This window comes from Festucalex cinctus, chromosome 15 (assembly GCF_051991245.1).
Source record: "Festucalex cinctus isolate MCC-2025b chromosome 15, RoL_Fcin_1.0, whole genome shotgun sequence".
Classification (NCBI taxonomy): domain Eukaryota; kingdom Metazoa; phylum Chordata; class Actinopteri; order Syngnathiformes; family Syngnathidae; genus Festucalex; species Festucalex cinctus.
The window spans coordinates 21,086,152-21,103,209 of record NC_135425.1 but is presented as its reverse complement, the minus strand read 5'-3'; the positions used below and the strand labels follow the sequence as shown (position 1 = coordinate 21,103,209).

Genomic DNA, 17,058 nt, shown 5'->3' with positions numbered 1-17,058 from the left:
TTTTTTTTTTTTTTGTCCATCCCCTCTCTATTATTCTCTGACCTGACTGTCTCTGACCATTTGGGAGGACTTCACATTGGCCACTCGGGATGACGAGAAGCAGGACAACACCTTTTTTGTTTTTTTTTTAATTTCCAGTTGATTACCGAAAGTTTTTGGTATTTTTACCGGAATACCTAACGGAAACACAATCCATCCATTTTACATCATGATTGTTGTCATTTGTGATATTTTATAACCGTGGATCTGAAAGAAGATTTTCTCTCATTTTCTATACAGGTAATAACGTATGGCGGTGGGTACCCATGAAGATCTACAGTTTGGTGCGAAACAAACAAACAAATTAAGTATATAAAGTATAAAAGTATTGTGATTGACAATAATACTCAACTAAAACTACCTCATTTTTAGCTGTGGCTAGAAAGCAAAGCATGGAGAGTCTCCGTCACTGAGCTGCACAGGTGTAAGTGAGCAGGATATGACTTGAAATATCCAAACTCTTCTTGCTTTTGTCACCCGTTTCATCTCTTGGCAATCGGATTCTTCCGTGACAATCATGCCATGTTTTTGTGATTTAATAAAAATATCACAAAACAATTTACAGGGTCACAGTTTTTCTGTTTACGGGTGTTTGGTGCACAAACTCGGTGGCGGGAAAGGAATTGTAAACTGTCACTTTTTTTTTTTTTGGTCCACTTAGGTCAGCCATGTTGCTCGATATATGGTGGAACTACATTAAATGATCAATTGTGATGCATTAACCGCTAATCAACATGCTCACCCCTCTCCAAAAAATGATCCATTCATCCATTTTCTGTAGTGCTTATCAGCCGACTTAATTAACGTGCATGCATTTGGAATGTGGAAGAAAGCTGGAGTATGCGGAATTGAGCCCAGATTCTTTCGAGGTGATGCAGATGGGCTACCCACAAAGCACCGTGCTGCCCCGTTTGCAATTCTGTTTTAATTAAAGGCTATAAAAAAAAAAAGTGAAAGTGTTTTATAACGTTGCAGGCTATTACATGTTTGTGAGTCCGAGCTTACTTGTCCAAAGACAGACTTGACGATGGGGTGCAGGCTTGCATCATAGTCCGAAACGGTGCTGAGCCTCTTGGACCTCCGGCCGGCGGCGGGCCGACTCGGAGCCGGGGCGCTCCCGGCGGCTGCGGCGTCCGAGCTCAGGCTGGAGGCTGAGCCGCTCACCGCCTTCCCGCCGGTCTCGAAGAAGAAGTCGGCGTCGTCCCGCTCCTCCTTGGCCGCCCCCGGGGACCCTTTGGCGTCCCGTCCGCGTCCCCCGGACTGCTTGGACCGGCCGGATTTGGCGCGCGTCTTGCGCTTGACGTCCTCCGCGCCTTTCTCCGCGTGGCCGGGCCGGCACAGGGGTCTCCTCGCGCTCGCCTCCTCCATCCGGCCGGCGTCGGCTCCTCCTCCTCCTCTCTGGCCGCGCTGGTTCCGGTGCCCGCCGCGGCCGCCGTGTGGGCCGTGGTCGGACTGCGTGGACCTGCGCTGGAGCCCCGTGGACCTCAGCAGGGACGTTGCGGACTCGCTTTTCGGCAAGGCGGAGCTCATGGTCTGTCCCCTTCCACTTATCGCGGATGAAGGTACGACATCAGCCGGCTGCTGGATCCACGTCCACGGGGGTGGCGGTGGTGACTGGATGGAGGTCGGAGGCAGCTGCCACCTGCCGGGACATTTGCAAGGGGACTGTTCCCTCACACTTGCTCCAAGTTTGAATGCGCGCACACACGCCGCGAGTTCACAAAAGAGACGCACGTCACCGAGGATTATCACGCGCGTAATTTGCCACAAGAATGAAAAGAAAAGAAGAAGCCACTGCGGCTCTTAGTGCAGTGGGAGGATGCGATCAGTCTTCTCATCCTGCTCTCAGTGTATGATTTCAACACTTTCCACTTATGTAGCCTATACAGGACTGTCTCAGAAAATTTGAAGTCCATTATTTTCTGTAATGCAAAAATGTCATACATTCTGGATTCATGACAAATCAACTGAAAGATTGCAAGCCTTTTATTGTTTTAATATTGCTGATTATGGCTTTTTTAAATGTATTTTTTTACTTGGTCTTAAGATTTATTCTAATATTTTGAGATTGGATATTTGGCTGAAAATGCCATAATCAGCAATATTAAAACAATAAAAGGCTTGCAATATTTCAGTTGATTTGTCATGAATCCAGAATGTATGGCATTTTTGCTTATTTAATTGCATTACAAAAAATAATGGACTTTATCACAATATTCTAATTTTCTGAGATAGTCCTGTATATGCACACACCTACGGAGGTAAAGATGGTGCAAAAGTAACTTGTAAAAAAAAAAATTTTACCTGTAGAAAAAAGTATAAATTTGTATCTGTAAAAAATAAAATAAAAATTGCACTTGTTGGGGGGGAGTACGCAAAAAAATACATGTAAAAAAAATGTTTGTACCGGTAAAAAAAAAAAAAAAAAAAAAAAAAACATAAAAAAAGTAATAAATATCTGTACATAAAAAAATGTATGCAAGAAAAAAAAAAAGTACCTATGATAGACTACACATAAAAGGATTCCCCCTTACCCCCTATTTTAAGTGTGCTTTCACCCTAAAATATATGCATTACCAACTGCTGCCTCATTCTTGTCACAGGCCACAATGTTAATTGCTTTTTTTTAAATCTATTTTTTAAACACGCTCAGGTCACACTTTGAGCCCCCAATGTTATTATTATCATCATCATCATCATCATCATTGGTCATCTCACAGACTGCTGAAAATGAATGCAGGGCCACAAATGGCCCCAAGCCGTAGTTTGGAGACCGATAGTCTACTGAGTGCTGTTTGATTCCCCCCCCCCACTTGTTTATTGCTGCGTTTTTGACTGGCATTACATTTGAACGCATGCAAATACATTCCAAAGTAACCTGTAAACAGGTTCGAACATATTTGCAAAATGTGTTTAAATGTATTTGCAAGTATGTTCGAATGTGCTTAAAGGCGAAATGCTAAAAACGTATCATTTTTCCCATGCCACAGGGTAAGGATTTATGAATGTGAAAGTGGGAACAACTGCCGAATGGAAATCATGCAATGCAGGCGTAATAATAAATCATAAAAATCATAAAAATACTATTAAACAATGTTTTCTTACTTATTTTTTTTGCGTATTTGTACAATATCGGCCAAAATTTGTATTTTTGAAAACTCGCACATGCGCAAGTCAGCACCCTGTGGCATTTTGAGAAAAATGCTAATTTTTAGCATTTAGCCAGGCTACAAGTAGATTCAAACGTACTTGCAAATACGTTTAAATGTATGTCCAAATATGTTTAATGGTATTTGCAAATACATTTCAACATGTTTGCCAGTCAAAATGGTTTACTCCACATCGGCAGTTCCGCGCCTTTGCACTGATGCAGAAAGTGTATTCTTTGCCCCTTGAGATAAAAAGTTGGCGTATGGTGCGTTTGCATAACGTTAACATGAATAATGTTCACTCGCGGTGACGTGAAGTGCAAGCGAGCCTTTTGCAAAAAGTGCACATTTGCCAAGGAGAATCGCATGAGAATGAGAACTGAGCCGTGTTTACACCGAGGGTCACTGAAGTCCCGCAGCAGATGTCCACGCGGGGCAAAAAATAAAAAAAATAGAGTGGGTGTATGTTCATGTATGTGCGTGTCCAATTAAGACTCGAGCTTGATAGCGAGAAAGTGTGAAATGAGCACATTTTGCCCTGCGCTCGCCGGGGAACGTGCGTGTTCCGACATCTGTGTCTCCTGTGCTGCGGGGAAAGCGCGACGAGCTCCACTGCATCACTCAAGCATTCGCCTACTTCAACTCATCTGCTCCTTTGGCATCCGTGTCATACTTTGAGGGGCCACATTCGGGAATATTCTTGTATAGTTGCTACTTTGATGTTTTCATTTGTACCGTTCTACAAACAGAATTTGGATCCCTTTGATATTATGATGTGTTTTTCCAGCAACGGCCTTCAGATTTCCCGTTCATGTCAGACTTTAGTCAGTGAAAGTGCTTTCATTTTTCTCCGTGTTTTCTCCTTACTTCTTCCTATTTATCTCAAGCTACCAAGTAGCTCTGTCACTCATGTTCATTGGTTCAGTTGTATACGGATTATTGGGCTGCTCCCTCTAAAGTATGGGCTGGCCTCTTACTAAACTAGTGTAGGAATAATTGTAAATAATAAATTATCATACGTTTGCTGCAATGAAGAACTGCTTCTGCTTGCAATGAAGAATGCTTTGCTCTGATCCCACTCACATTCACATAGCCTGGCTATTTGAAGATGATCTAACGCAGCAGAATGGTTCGAGACAGTCTGCTGAGGTCATCTGTTGTTTGTTAAGAAATGATTGCAAACTTGACCACACATATACTCAGCAATCTTCCACTCACATGCACAACCCAAACAAGTACACTGTGTTCCAACTATGGCTTGCATTTGCATTTTTAGTGGAAAACCAAATAAAAAGAGAGGGTGAGGAGAGGAATCTTCAGAGAGTGCAGGAGTGAATTGTATCAGTCAGTTCCTCTCCTCTCTCCTCGTGAGCCCTGAACTGAGTGTCTTCTTTCCTTTTTGTGTCGTGTTTAATAGATGTCAAACAGGTAACCCTGACAAGTAGTAATTAACTCTTTCACTACCAGCCATTTTAGAAAATGTTAAAATTTTCAATACCCACGCGATATTACATTCAATAATTATATATAAGTCGAATCTACCAAATGCCAGAATAGAATAAGAATACTTTTTGCCCCGTCCCGTTCTTTTCTAAATGACAGTAGAAAAATGTAGGTTTGCCAAAATACAGCCATTTCTCCCATGGACTCTGAAACTGTGTTTATTTCATATAAAATGGGGCAATGATGTCATCTACCAGTGGTTAGGCATCAGTAAAGTTGTTTCCAAGTTTGACATTTACAGTGAAGCATAATCAGATTCTTCTCATCTATCCACACTCTGAAAAATTATAATTGACAAGTATATTTGTCACTGGGAGTGAATGAGTTAAAAAGTACCAGGCGGACACCAGCGCACCGGGCATCTACCCTGTATGCCAGATAGCCAGGCCAGTCTTAGATGAAAGGCAACCGCGTAGAAAGGTGCTCAAAGAGATGTTAATCAATCCTCCAAGCAGGTTGTGTTCATTGCCGTTTATTTGTTAGTATGTCAAAGAATTCAAAACCCCACTTATCCAATTTTCATGACAATTTATGGAGGGCGGAGACAAGGGCAAACATAGAATTGATTGAAATTTAATCCAGCTTTGGGTACAGATACAGTATGTTTCGTTTTCAAGCAGTTGAATACTTTTCTTAGTACTGCCACAAAGTCGAACGGTTAGCAGAGATACCTTTGTGGTTCCTAGCATGTTTTTCAAGAATTAAAGCCACTGAGAACTAGAGTGCAGCTAACTCCATTTTGGACAATGCCTGCCACTAAAAGTTTAGTGCAATGGTGGTCCAAGTCCAAACAGCCGTTAAATTAATTAATATTTCACGAGAGATGACACAAGCTTAAAAACATGTTTGAGTGCAATAATGGGCCGCCTCGATGTCAGAATTGGAAGTCAAACTCGCGTCAGAGCAGTCGTCACCTGAAAGCTTTGCTTTTCCTCCAACTCATTTCTGACAAAAACGGTGTCAGCTCACTTGATGTTCTCCTCGGCTCAAAAAATTGGCACATTTTCTCGCTGCAGATTTGTTATTTTATTGTAGGTCTGCTGCAGATGAGGTACACACAAGCCTCAGGGAGCTGTGTGGCCCATTTAAAGGTGCGCACACACATGGGCGCATGCAGAGGATTAAAAATAAATACATTTATGGCGTGGTAATCGACTAGAGTAAACATTTTACTTATTTATTTTTATTAATAGAAACTACCAACCCAATTTGCAAGCTACAGGATAAGAAGCCTCATGCTAGCTCTGAGTGTAGTCACACTTATTTGGCACACATTCACCTACTGTATATATGTGGCTGATGGATGATATTTGAAAGATTCATGTTTTTGTTTTTGTTTTGCCCCACAAAATACAACAAAAACCTCATTTGGCATCATCAACTGAGTATTCAAATATCATGGATGACCCGGAGTTATTGTTATTGTGGTTCCTGGCCGAGCCGCATGTCCTGGCGCAGTTTGCTGCGCTGAAAGATTAATAAGCAAATATCAAATATTTATGCCGGCTACAGCTGGAAGACAAGGCGCCCACTCCCAACACATTGGACAACTCTTTGGCTGGAGTTGCGAGTTCATTGAACTGTCATCGGCAGACTGATAACGAACTGAAAGCTCAGATGAACCGCATCCCATTGTACATAATGCATGACGTGCATTGTTTGCATTGAGGTATTCATTTAAGAATTATTGGGGGAGTGGGAGGAGTTTGAACTGTACCTCACCTGGAGGGACACTTCATTAGGAACCCCTGAACTGTCACACTGAAGCGACATGCTTAAAAAAAAAAAAAAAGAACATATGAATTATAATTAACTCATTCACTCCCAAAAACGTATTTATACGTTTTTTTTTGTTTTTGTTTTTTTCGTATGCTAGAGTTTTTGGATGAAGGCTTTGATGCAATTTCTGACCTGAAGAGGTTGCTTAAAGCGGTGACAGTTATTACCAAAAAAATAAAATAATCAAAACGGCCAGCAAGTGGCAGCAGAGTATAAGAGAACAACCAGGGCCATGTTGCAGCAAGCTCTTTTTCCCAGTGTTTTTCAACAGGTTTGTGAATAATGATGAAACTTAGCTAATTATAATGCTAATTGCTGCAAAACATAAAAACATACAATTTTTTTTTTTTCCCTGATGAAAGAAGAGAATCTTTATTTTGGTAGGTTCCATGTTTTTATAGCAATAGAACATGAAAATGGCTGGGAGTGAATGAGTTAATTAATTAATTAATTTTAATTAATAAATGAACTTTAGATGTGGATCTATAGTTCATTTATGAATGAAAATTAAGACGAGCCAAAGCTTCAGCCGTCTCTGCAAACATGGCATCCCAGTAGCAGTTATTGAGGACAAAAGAGCATCTCAGGTGTGAGCGAGGCTGAATGGAGTGAGTGACAGACGCCACGAGCAGGGAAAGGTGCAGGCGGCACACACAGAAATGGAGTGAATAGAGAGTGGCACGGGTGGGTGGGCATGACGCAGGCTAGAAAATATTAACGGCGCACTATTAATAGGTACAGAGCAGGCAGGAGTGATGTTTAAGCTCCTGTGCTGCCCTCTCAAATTTTCAACATTGGAAGGAGATAACAGAAATGAATTCAATATTACATAAAGAATTAATCCCATTGAATTAAAAAAAAAAAAAAAAGATATTAAAATAAATGTTTATGAAATGATTAGATTTAGACAAATACATAAAACTAATGCATTTATTTTGGAAAAAGTCACATATTTTTGACACTAGTCCTAGCATTCCTGAACATTAACAGTGTACATGTTTTCTTTGGATGCTGCTATATTTACATGTTTTAATAAAGGTCATGATTTAAAATGCCATTTCCTGATTCCAAGTGGTGGGGAAATATGAAAATGCATTATAACGTGATACTGTATTGCAGAAATATACTGTATTGTTCAAGGACTAAAATTTGAAATATATTCTACGTCTCCCCCTAGTGGCCAGCTGTGGGAATTTTTTTTTTTTAAAGTTCCAGACTTGTCTGGACTGTAAAGTACAAAATAGTACAAATTACAATAAAAATGTTGATACTATGAATTCTGAAAGATTACAGCAAAAAATAAAAAAATAAAAATAAATAAATAATAAAATTCTTAATAAAATAATGATACTATAAATAACTTGTATCGCGGTACTTGGAAAAAAACATGCAGAATAAGAATAATAAATAAAATGAATTATGAAAAATTATACATTATATTAATACCAGTACACTGGGGAAAAATACACAAAAACATTTTTAAAAATACATAAAATATAATATAATAAAAGATGAGAAATAAAGACAAAAAATAAACTGATTTTTATTTAAAAAAAAAAAAAACATGAAAATAATTCTTTAAAAATATAATCAAAATTTTGCTCTATTTCTTGAAAAAAAAAAAACATCAGAAATGAGAAAACAGCCAATTAATACAATTAGATGAAATTAACAACAAAGGAGGAAAAAATGTTATGTTTCTTTTCATTAGTAACATTATTTTTTTAATGGTAAGAAAATGCCATTATTATAAGAAAAGATGCACAGCACACGTACATGTGCACACTTTCTTGTGGTGAATGAGTACAGAAAGGAATGTTGTTGAGAGAGAGAAGAGAAGATAAAAAAAAAAAAAAAAAAAAGCACCCCCACTGATGCGTCCTAAAACACCGAAACAAAAGTCAGGAGGCTGAAAAAACATCTTGAAAATGTTGTATCACTCTCAGAGACGTTGCAACAGTGCAAGCGGGTTTGTTGATGACGACCCACGTTACCATTTATGGACATAGCCCTGCTGACCCCGTACATGGATTGACATAAGAGTGACTGAGTGAACTTGTTGAGGTTTACACAAGCCCATCTGGACTGGAGGGAACAGGACAGCAGCAGGGTGGGGGGGTTCACTTAGGGAGTGTCATTAAATGAACAGCTGACAAAGCAGCCATGCGAGGCCAAGCCATGACATGACCATCATGCTTCACGGATGAGCTTGTGAGTTTTGGGTCAAAAGCGGGTACTTTATTTCTCCATACTTTTGCCTTTCCACAATTCCATCCATGACTATTTAATTGTGCTTGATTACACTAATATATTGACTTTGTCGGAGCATTGAGCAACATTTCAAGAGAATCATTTCTTGACGGTCCCTAAGCAGTGCAAGCCGTGCGCGTTCCCGTGACAACCCAACGTGCAGCATGCGGCGGCAGAATCCACATAGCTGAGTGATGGTGACTCGGTGGACGCACGCACGCGTGACTTTGAGTTGCCCTTGACCGACATGGACAAGTACAAGTGGTGCTGCTGCCTGGCGTGCGCTTTGCTGGGCACCGGGGCGCTGCTGTGCGTGTGCGCGGTCAGCCTGCTGTCCACGACGTGCTCGGGCGGCTTCCGGCACGCCGCCGTCGCCGCAGACTCGCCGCTTTGCTCGCAGGTTGGCAAGTAAGTGACTCGCATCCCAGAGGGTAACGCGCAATTCTTTTTCCGGGGGTTTTTGTGTCGAGTTCGCGTCACGCTATTTGACGAGTCGGCAGTTTGTGTGAAATTGAGCGAGGTGATAAGCAGTTTAAGAGATTGGATAATATGGATAATAGCCTCATGGGTATTGGAGCCTCATGGGTATTGGGAGTCCATAACATGCTAATACATTGGAAGTAAAAAGTCTACACACCCCTCAAATGGTTTTGTAATAATAAACAAGTGAGAGCAAGAGAAATCATATCATAATTGGCCTTTGAAGAAGGGTGTGTAGACTTTTTATTGTCACTGTAAACCACCACAATTGATTTGAATTAAAGCAAGTTTCGACCTTCAACATAGTATGTCATGTTCTTCCATGATTACATGTATTGAAAATAAAACGGCATGAAATAATGGAAAAACAAAAACAGTAAATATGGCCATATTTGACTTCTTTGCCTTCAAAAAGTGTTGAAATAGTCATATTTTTTTGGTTGAGTGTGAGTGGCTAATAGAGTCCTATACATCTCATACTACATATTTTTACTTGTATCCTATTATCAGTGACATCATGTATTGGTAGAGGATGTGATATGTTTACAATCGTGAGCTGTTCTTTGTTCTTTTTCTTCAATCTTACAATTATTGAATTAATTGGTTTTGTTATATGGTTCGTCCATCCATCCATTTTCCAAACCGCTTATTTCTCCATAAATTTAAATGAAATGGAAAAAGTTTAAACAAGTATGATTACATTTGCTGTGAATTATAAATAACAAATTCAATGTCATATAACAATACATTTTCTATACAGTATATTGATGTTACCTAATCTAAAAATGACATAGCCCAACTCGCCTTTTAAAAAATATTTTTGATATTCTGTTTAAATAAATTTTTAAAATTGGAAAACCACATATTTAACCCTTTCATGCACCAATTACGCCTACATCAAGATTTTTAAGTTTTTTTGTTTTTTTTTGTATTTATTTTAAAGATTTATTCATATAGCAGAAAGCAACTTTTGAATAGCTGTCCACTGTTGTGACCACTGTCTTGAAACGGATTAAACCAGGCTGGATCGTGATCAATTGCCCCCTTTCCTATTTCATTTCTATTCTTAACTTTTACTGGGCATGAATAAATCATGGAATTAAATTCTAACACTTAAAAACGGTGGTTAAATATTTGTGTGATTTTTAGCGTTTTGGTGAATTGTTGCTACTGTATTTGTTTTATTTGCCTCATAATCATGGGTGAGCTGGAGTTTATCAGAACTGACTCTGACTCTATTTGCCAGCCAATCACCAGGCATGAAGGTACTTATAAAGAAATAAACAATTTAGAGTGTTCATTGAGTGTTTTTCGAATGCGATAGAACAGGCTGTCATACTTTTTTCATTTCTTTTATTTAAGGGGAAAATAACTGTGTGTAAGGCAATGCTCTCATATTTGCTAATATGGTGCATGATTCATATTCTTTTACTGGAATGTACACATGATGAACCCCCCACATTCCATACCTGAATGGCGTTCGTGTTCCAGGAGCGTGCTGCAGCAAGGCGGCTCAGCAGTAGATGGCGCCATCGCGGCCCTCCTGTGCACGGCTGTGGTCTACCCTCAAAGCATGGGCCTCGGCGGAGGCTCTGTAGTAACCATTAGAAATAAAACAGGTCGGTGCTCTGAAGTTTAAAAGACTTTCGCAAAGCTGGTTATCAATGCGGCCATTTTCTTCTCAGGTAAGGTGACGGTTTACAACTTCAGAGAGACTGTCCCTCGTAAATTTAAACGCAACCTGTTAAATGATTGTCCTGATTCAATCAAACACACGCCAGGTAATTATAAACTATTCAGTGAATGATATACATTAGCATGAGGGATTATCATTTCCAATGTTGCACTGACTCTTCTAGGCAGTCAGTGGATCGGCGTTCCCGGTGAGCTGAGGGGCTACGAGGCCCTTCACAACCGTTACGGAAGGCTGCCGTGGTCCAAACTATTCGAGGAACCAATAAGACTGGCCAGGGAGGGCATACCGGTGCCTCCTCACCTGGGGAAGATTCTTGGCTTGTCCGCTGTGAAAAGCAGAATCGAACGTTCGCCCCTCTGGTACAGAAATACTTCACTCTTTTCACTCTTCTTCTTCTTACAAAAGTCAGTGTCAAACATAAGTGTGCCACCATCTAGTGGCTGAAAGTGGCATTACACCTTATCTTTCTATTTATTTCATTAAAATTTAGAATTATGTCTGTGTTTCTCCCCCACCAGTGACGTTTTTTGCAACAACAAGAGCGTTCTTGTGACAGGAGACATCATCAAGTTTCCTCAACTTGCTGAGAGCATGCAGATGATCGCCAAGAGGGGAGCGAATATTTTCTACACTGGCGAGATAGCTCTTGATTTAATTCACGACGTCAAAGCCGCAGGTGTGATTCAAATATAAATGCTAGAAAATATTATATAACTATAATAACTCAAGGTTCTGAGGTGGCGAGTGTGAATATCGGCTCTGGCAAATTTGGACACTTCCTATGAGTTGTCCATAAAATTGTGAAAGTGAATGATTGTCGACACATGCCTTAAATATCGCTTTTATAGGTGGGACGTTAGAAATGGAGGATCTACGGTCGTACCAGGTGAGAGAGGTGGAAGCATGGACAGTTCCTCTGGGGGACACGCTGATGCACATCCCTCCACCACCGGCTGGGGGCGCCCTACTTGCCTTCATCCTCAAGATCATGGAAGGTTGTTTTTTGTCTCCTTTCCTGTGGATGTTAGTTATGCAAGACTAAATATAAGTATAGTATCTGAGTTTGTCTTCTTTTCACAGGTTTCTCATTGACACCACATTCCCTAGACGGGGAAGGGAAAATTCAGTTTTACCATCATTACATCGAGGCAGTTAAATTTGCCAACGGCCAGCGAAGGAGTATTCGAGATCCTATGTTCAACTACAAGATGGTTAGGATTTGATATTTAAGCACAATATCGAATTATTATAATATCATGTGAAACGGTTGTCACTGAAATATACTCTAAGATGTGTCAGAAAAGTTCTAGGACGTTTTTTTCCGTCATCTGTTCGTACTAAAACGCTTCGTTCAGTGAGTGAGAAGAGGCAAAAATATTGGCAGGACAAATCATCCGGAGGCTCCTTATGTTGCATCACTTCTGAAAGTTTGTCGTAATGAGGAAAATGAGATATTTTTGGGCCTCCAGTCGAGAGAGTGAGAGATAGAGAAAAACATCTTTGCTGGCACCACAAAGCGGGGGGGGGAAAAAAAAGCTGGAAAATGTCATCTTCTTACAGAGTGCAAAGCATCTGATGGATTCCGCCTTCATCGATCATATCAGGAGAATGATTTCTCCCAACGGCACTCAACCGCCCTCGTACTACTCCAACGTAAAGCCGCCGCCAGACCACACGGGAACGTCGCACGTCTCTGTGCTGGATGAAGACGGACTGGCCGTCTCTGCGACCAGCACCATAAACCATTTGTGAGGAGATGTTCGTTGGAAATGTCCCAAAATATAAAAGGTTGTCATCATTGTGTCTTGGTGTAGATTCGGAGGCGGTATTTACTCCCCACGGACGGGCATCATCCTTAATAATGAGTTGGCCGATTTTTGTGGGAGAGCAGACACACTGATGGCTGGTAAGATCTACTTACTGTACCTTCAGCTTTGCGTGGACATGAATGGACAGATTGATTTGTTTTGCTGATGTTTGCACGTTTCAGGTGAGCAGCCTCCTTCCTCAATGACACCAGTGATATTCGAGTCAAACTCTGGAGGACTCCTTGTGATTGGTGGAGCAGGGGGGAGCATGATCACCAGTGCAGTGGCCTTGGTAGTCCTCAAATAGAAAATGCGTCTTTTATAAATGCCTTTACATGGTTCATCTGTGTGCCCCCCCAGTCTGTCATCAATCACCTGTGGCTGGGAATGAGTCTGAAAGAAGCCATCGACGCTCCCATCGTGTTTGTCGACTCCAAGAACAATGTGAATTTTCCACCTGCTTTTGACCAGGTGATCTATCGAAACATTTTTTTGTGACCAGATATGATCACTTAGTCATGTGACATCCTATTTCCTCTCCGCCTTCAGTCTGTAATCGACGGCCTCAGAGCTCTCGGACACCAGGTTGGACAAATGAAGTATTTTTTCAACATAGTGAATGCCGTGAAGGAGGAGAAGGGATGCATTGTGGCCGAATCCGATGCGAGGAAGCAGGCGATGGCGGATGGATACTGACTTGAACACTATTCACATTTTGCCTTTAAGACTCTTCTCGCATGTTTAACGATGAAAAGGTGAGCTCTGTGGTGGCTTCATCACGGAACCAAAGAACAAATTCATTATTGATGGGTTTGCATACATGAATACTGTTTATATGACTTTTAGGTTGAATTATAATTCAAGTTATTTTTTTTATGAGTCATTTTCTATGATTTTTTTTTTGTTTTTTTTGCTGGTACTGGACGAGCATTAAATTTAATTATGAACAAATAGTTACGTTACAAAGTGATTTATTATAAAAGGAAAAAACATGATTATACATTAAGTTGTTTAGCTATTTTGTTAATTTGGTCATTATTTTTGTGTGATGGAAAATGAACCTCCTTGTATAATTTAAAGTCAAACCTCAAAAAAAGTTCTGAACAATTAAAACGTATCCAGTTTAATTTTCAGCAGATGAATATGTACACATTTAAGTTCATCGTTTAACTTCAGGCAGCGAGCGAAGCAAATACTGACATAGTATTCTGTCAAGGCGAGTTCCAGCATCAACAGACAAACAAATGCAATTTAAAATAATCACAATTTTGTTCCACATACAATATGATGTCATTGGTCCATGTGTATAAGCATTTTATCTGGAAAATAAAACTCTAGTGTTCTCTTATAGGTCGATACAAGTAATACAATCAGCAGTTCTCATCGTCGCACGGGGTTGAGGGGTAGCAGCCAAAAGGAAGAGAACTTTAAAAAAAAAAAAAAAAAAAAAAAATCCAATAAAAATATACATTTCTTCAAAAAAAGAATAGACACTCACGGTGGGGTGGAATTAATATTTACGGTATTTTAAAAACGTTTTATGATTTGGCCTTTTCTGCTGGTGTCTACTGACTATCCTGAGATGTTCTTCTCATCTTGAAGGCATTCCAAGACATAGTGGATCACCTTGTAGCAGAAGATGTATTGGTCCTGGAAGCACATAAGGACACACATGTACAGTAATAAGTCATGCTTCAAAGTAACTCAGTCTCTATAAAGTACCTCTGTCTGGATCATTCCCTTTCGCTGAAGTCTCATGTTCCGTACCACATCAGAAATATCAAACTGAGAAAAACATCAACATCATTATTATGTTAAATTCGGAACCCCGAAATTGAACTAATCCAATTTGAAAATAAAGTTCGACTCACGTCAGCGTCTTTGCTGATGAGACCGAGGACCACGTCGATGCAAATAAGCGTTCCGGAGCGTCCGATGCCAGCGCTGCAGTGCGTGACGATGGGGCCCGAGTGGTGCACGTGCCTCATGTAGGAGATGAAGGTGAGCAGCTGCTCGGGCTGTGACGGCGTCCCGTGGTCGGGCCAGCCCGTGTAATTCAGGTGCGTCACCACTTGCGTTTCGTCCGTCTGGATGACAAACATTCAATTAAATTTTTTATTTAATTCCTTAAAAAAAAAAAAGAGAAAGGGGATAGAAAGAAGTACATGTTATCTGGCCCTGCACAACCGATATTAATGTTTATGTACAGCACTTTGTATACAGCAATGCCTGTTCTTAAAGCGCTTTATAAATTGAGATGAGTTGAGTAATTTGAATATTAATTGGTAAACTTTCATGATGGGCATTAAACATTATTTTGAGACGGTTAAACTCCATCAATTCATTAAATTTTATTTTTTTTTGTTGTATAAATAATGGATTAGTGTCGCAAACCACACAAATAGCACGTTTCTGTAAATGGAATCGGTGTGGGATTTGGCTGCACACCCCCACATTTCAAAGCAATAGGGTATGTAACAATCAATAAATTATATAACAATAACAAAGCAGTCTTGTTCAATGATTCTTTAGCCTTATGCAAAACTGCTACAGTTTGTAAAAACTTAGATTTGACATTCTATATGTGATTTCCATGATAAGTGTTCATCAATACTAATAATACCTAAAAACTTTATTTCATGAGTCCTTTCTATTGCTGTACCTTGCACAGACAGTGTTTCTTCAACATCAATATTCCTACAGTTAAATGTTTTCTATTTTCTAAAATGACCCATTGATGTGCAACACCTCTTATACCATTTTTAAACAATTTTTGCAATAATATTTTGTGATCTAAGATGTCTAATGCTTTTTGTAAATCCACAAAAACACTTCCTAAGACATTTTTTTTTTTATCCATGGCAGTGGAAATTTCCTCAGTTAACTCCATTAATGCCGTAGTAGTGGAGTGATTGGAACAAAACCCATATTGGCCCACATTCATCAGACCACGCGTCTTATAATCTTACATTTCTCACATCCTTACCGTCACATCTTTGACCTCGATGAGTCGGATGACGAAGTGATCCAGGTATTGGTCTTTCACCAACTTGACCTGCAGTCGCTCGTCCACCATCTCCGTGGCGCCCGGCGAGTCGGGCCAGTATCGTTGGCACTTCACCTTACCGCCCTCGATATCCTGCGTCATCATGGCGATCACGTTGGACTTCTGCTCCCACACCATCTGCCAGAAGTCGCCCATAGTGGTGGGCAAGGGTCCCTGGCAGGCGATGTATGAAAAGTCCTCGTCCTTCACGGTCATCTTGATGTGGTTAGCGTTGATATAGCCGCCGTTTGTGCCGAGCACCACTCGCGTGGTGTCGACTGCAGGAGAACAGATATGAGAAACTGTCCAGTGTCAATGACACATTTAAAATGTACTAGCTCCAGAACAGTCTTACTCTGTGTGCAATACATTATACGGTACATATTAGCTGTATTATATTTCATCCATATATTAATGTGTACGCTCCACTGCTTTAACACTTAAAACGTGTCCCATCCGCTACCCATTTGTGTCAACTCACAAGGGACAATGTTCTTGTAACGGTTCTTCCTCTTGTTCTCCTTTGTCTGGCCAACCAAACAGTCATCCAGAGGTTGAAGATTTTGAAGATTCTACAAGAAAATGTCACCAGGATGACGAGAGGAGCCACAGATGCTTCTTAACTCATTAAAACCCAAAAACGTGTAAATATGTTTTTAAATACTCTGTCCTTCACTCCCAAAAGCAGAGTTATACGTTGTTGTTTTTTTAATGTTTTTTTAAAAATGTTTTTTATGCAAGTGCATACAGAAGTCTTTGATGCAGCTTCTGACCTGAAGACGTCACTTAAAGCAATGGTAGTTATTAGAAAAAATGGCCAGTAGTTCAGAGATCAGCCGGCCATGTTGCAACAAGCTCTTTTTGCCAGTGTTTTTAACAGTAATGTGAAACTTGGCTATATTCTAATGCTAATTGCTGCAAAACGGAAACGGATATAAATATATATTTTTTCCTGATGAAACAAGAGACTCTAATCTTTCTTTAGATAGGTTCCATGTTTTTACAGCAATAGAACACAATATTCTGTGGGACTTGCAAAATCAGTCAAAATCCAGTAAAACAGGCGGGAGTGAATTGGGTTGCTTCAGTGAGAATGTCTGGGAGTGAATGAGTTAATTGAAATTAACGAGAGTGTCTCACGTCAAATTCCTGCTGGGGGACTTTCTGGTCCAAAAGACCCTTCATCATGCGCACAACGCCGTTGAGCTTGAGGCCCGTGTACTGGCCATTGGGGACCACCTTAACCAGCGGCAAGGAGGTCAGCTCGTCCTTGGTGATGATTGGGCCAGCTGCGTCAAAGGAAACACA

The 17,058-nt window shown here is 40.3% G+C and overlaps 3 protein-coding genes across 8 annotated transcripts in view; 1 reads left to right on the top strand and 2 right to left on the bottom strand.

Moving 5' to 3' along the window:
- LOC144002840 (calcium-binding protein 1-like) overlaps positions 1-11,317 on the bottom strand; it is a 33,152-nt gene extending 21,835 nt beyond the window's left edge. Inside the window, exons 1-3 of the mRNA XM_077498444.1 lie at positions 11,197-11,317; positions 10,670-10,792; positions 1,045-1,681 (exon numbers count right to left, since the gene is read on the bottom strand). Of these exons, the coding sequence (XP_077354570.1) occupies positions 1,045-1,569 (525 nt within the window). The 5' untranslated portion in view covers positions 1,570-1,681; positions 10,670-10,792; positions 11,197-11,317. The remainder of the gene's footprint in view (positions 1-1,044; positions 1,682-10,669; positions 10,793-11,196) is intronic.
- Positions 8,641-15,035, top strand: ggt5b (gamma-glutamyltransferase 5b). Its single transcript, XM_077498443.1, has 12 exons — positions 8,641-9,128; positions 10,692-10,819; positions 10,886-10,981; positions 11,060-11,255; positions 11,415-11,572; positions 11,745-11,891; positions 11,977-12,107; positions 12,457-12,644; positions 12,711-12,802; positions 12,887-12,996; positions 13,065-13,175; positions 13,254-15,035. Exons 1-12 carry the CDS (start codon positions 8,968-8,970, stop codon positions 13,398-13,400), a joined length of 1,665 nt encoding a protein of 554 aa, XP_077354569.1. The 5' UTR covers positions 8,641-8,967; the 3' UTR covers positions 13,401-15,035.
- Positions 13,812-17,058, bottom strand: part of ptpn13 (protein tyrosine phosphatase non-receptor type 13) — a 39,531-nt gene continuing 36,284 nt past the window's right edge. For all 6 annotated transcript variants that reach the window (XM_077498436.1, XM_077498439.1, XM_077498437.1 and 3 more), the window contains 6 exons: positions 16,891-17,039; positions 16,232-16,322; positions 15,691-16,028; positions 14,576-14,791; positions 14,427-14,489; positions 13,812-14,354 (listed from right to left, as the gene is read on the bottom strand). In XM_077498436.1, the coding sequence (XP_077354562.1) occupies positions 14,277-14,354; positions 14,427-14,489; positions 14,576-14,791; positions 15,691-16,028; positions 16,232-16,322; positions 16,891-17,039 (935 nt within the window). In that variant the 3' untranslated portion in view covers positions 13,812-14,276. The remainder of the gene's footprint in view (positions 14,355-14,426; positions 14,490-14,575; positions 14,792-15,690; positions 16,029-16,231; positions 16,323-16,890; positions 17,040-17,058) is intronic.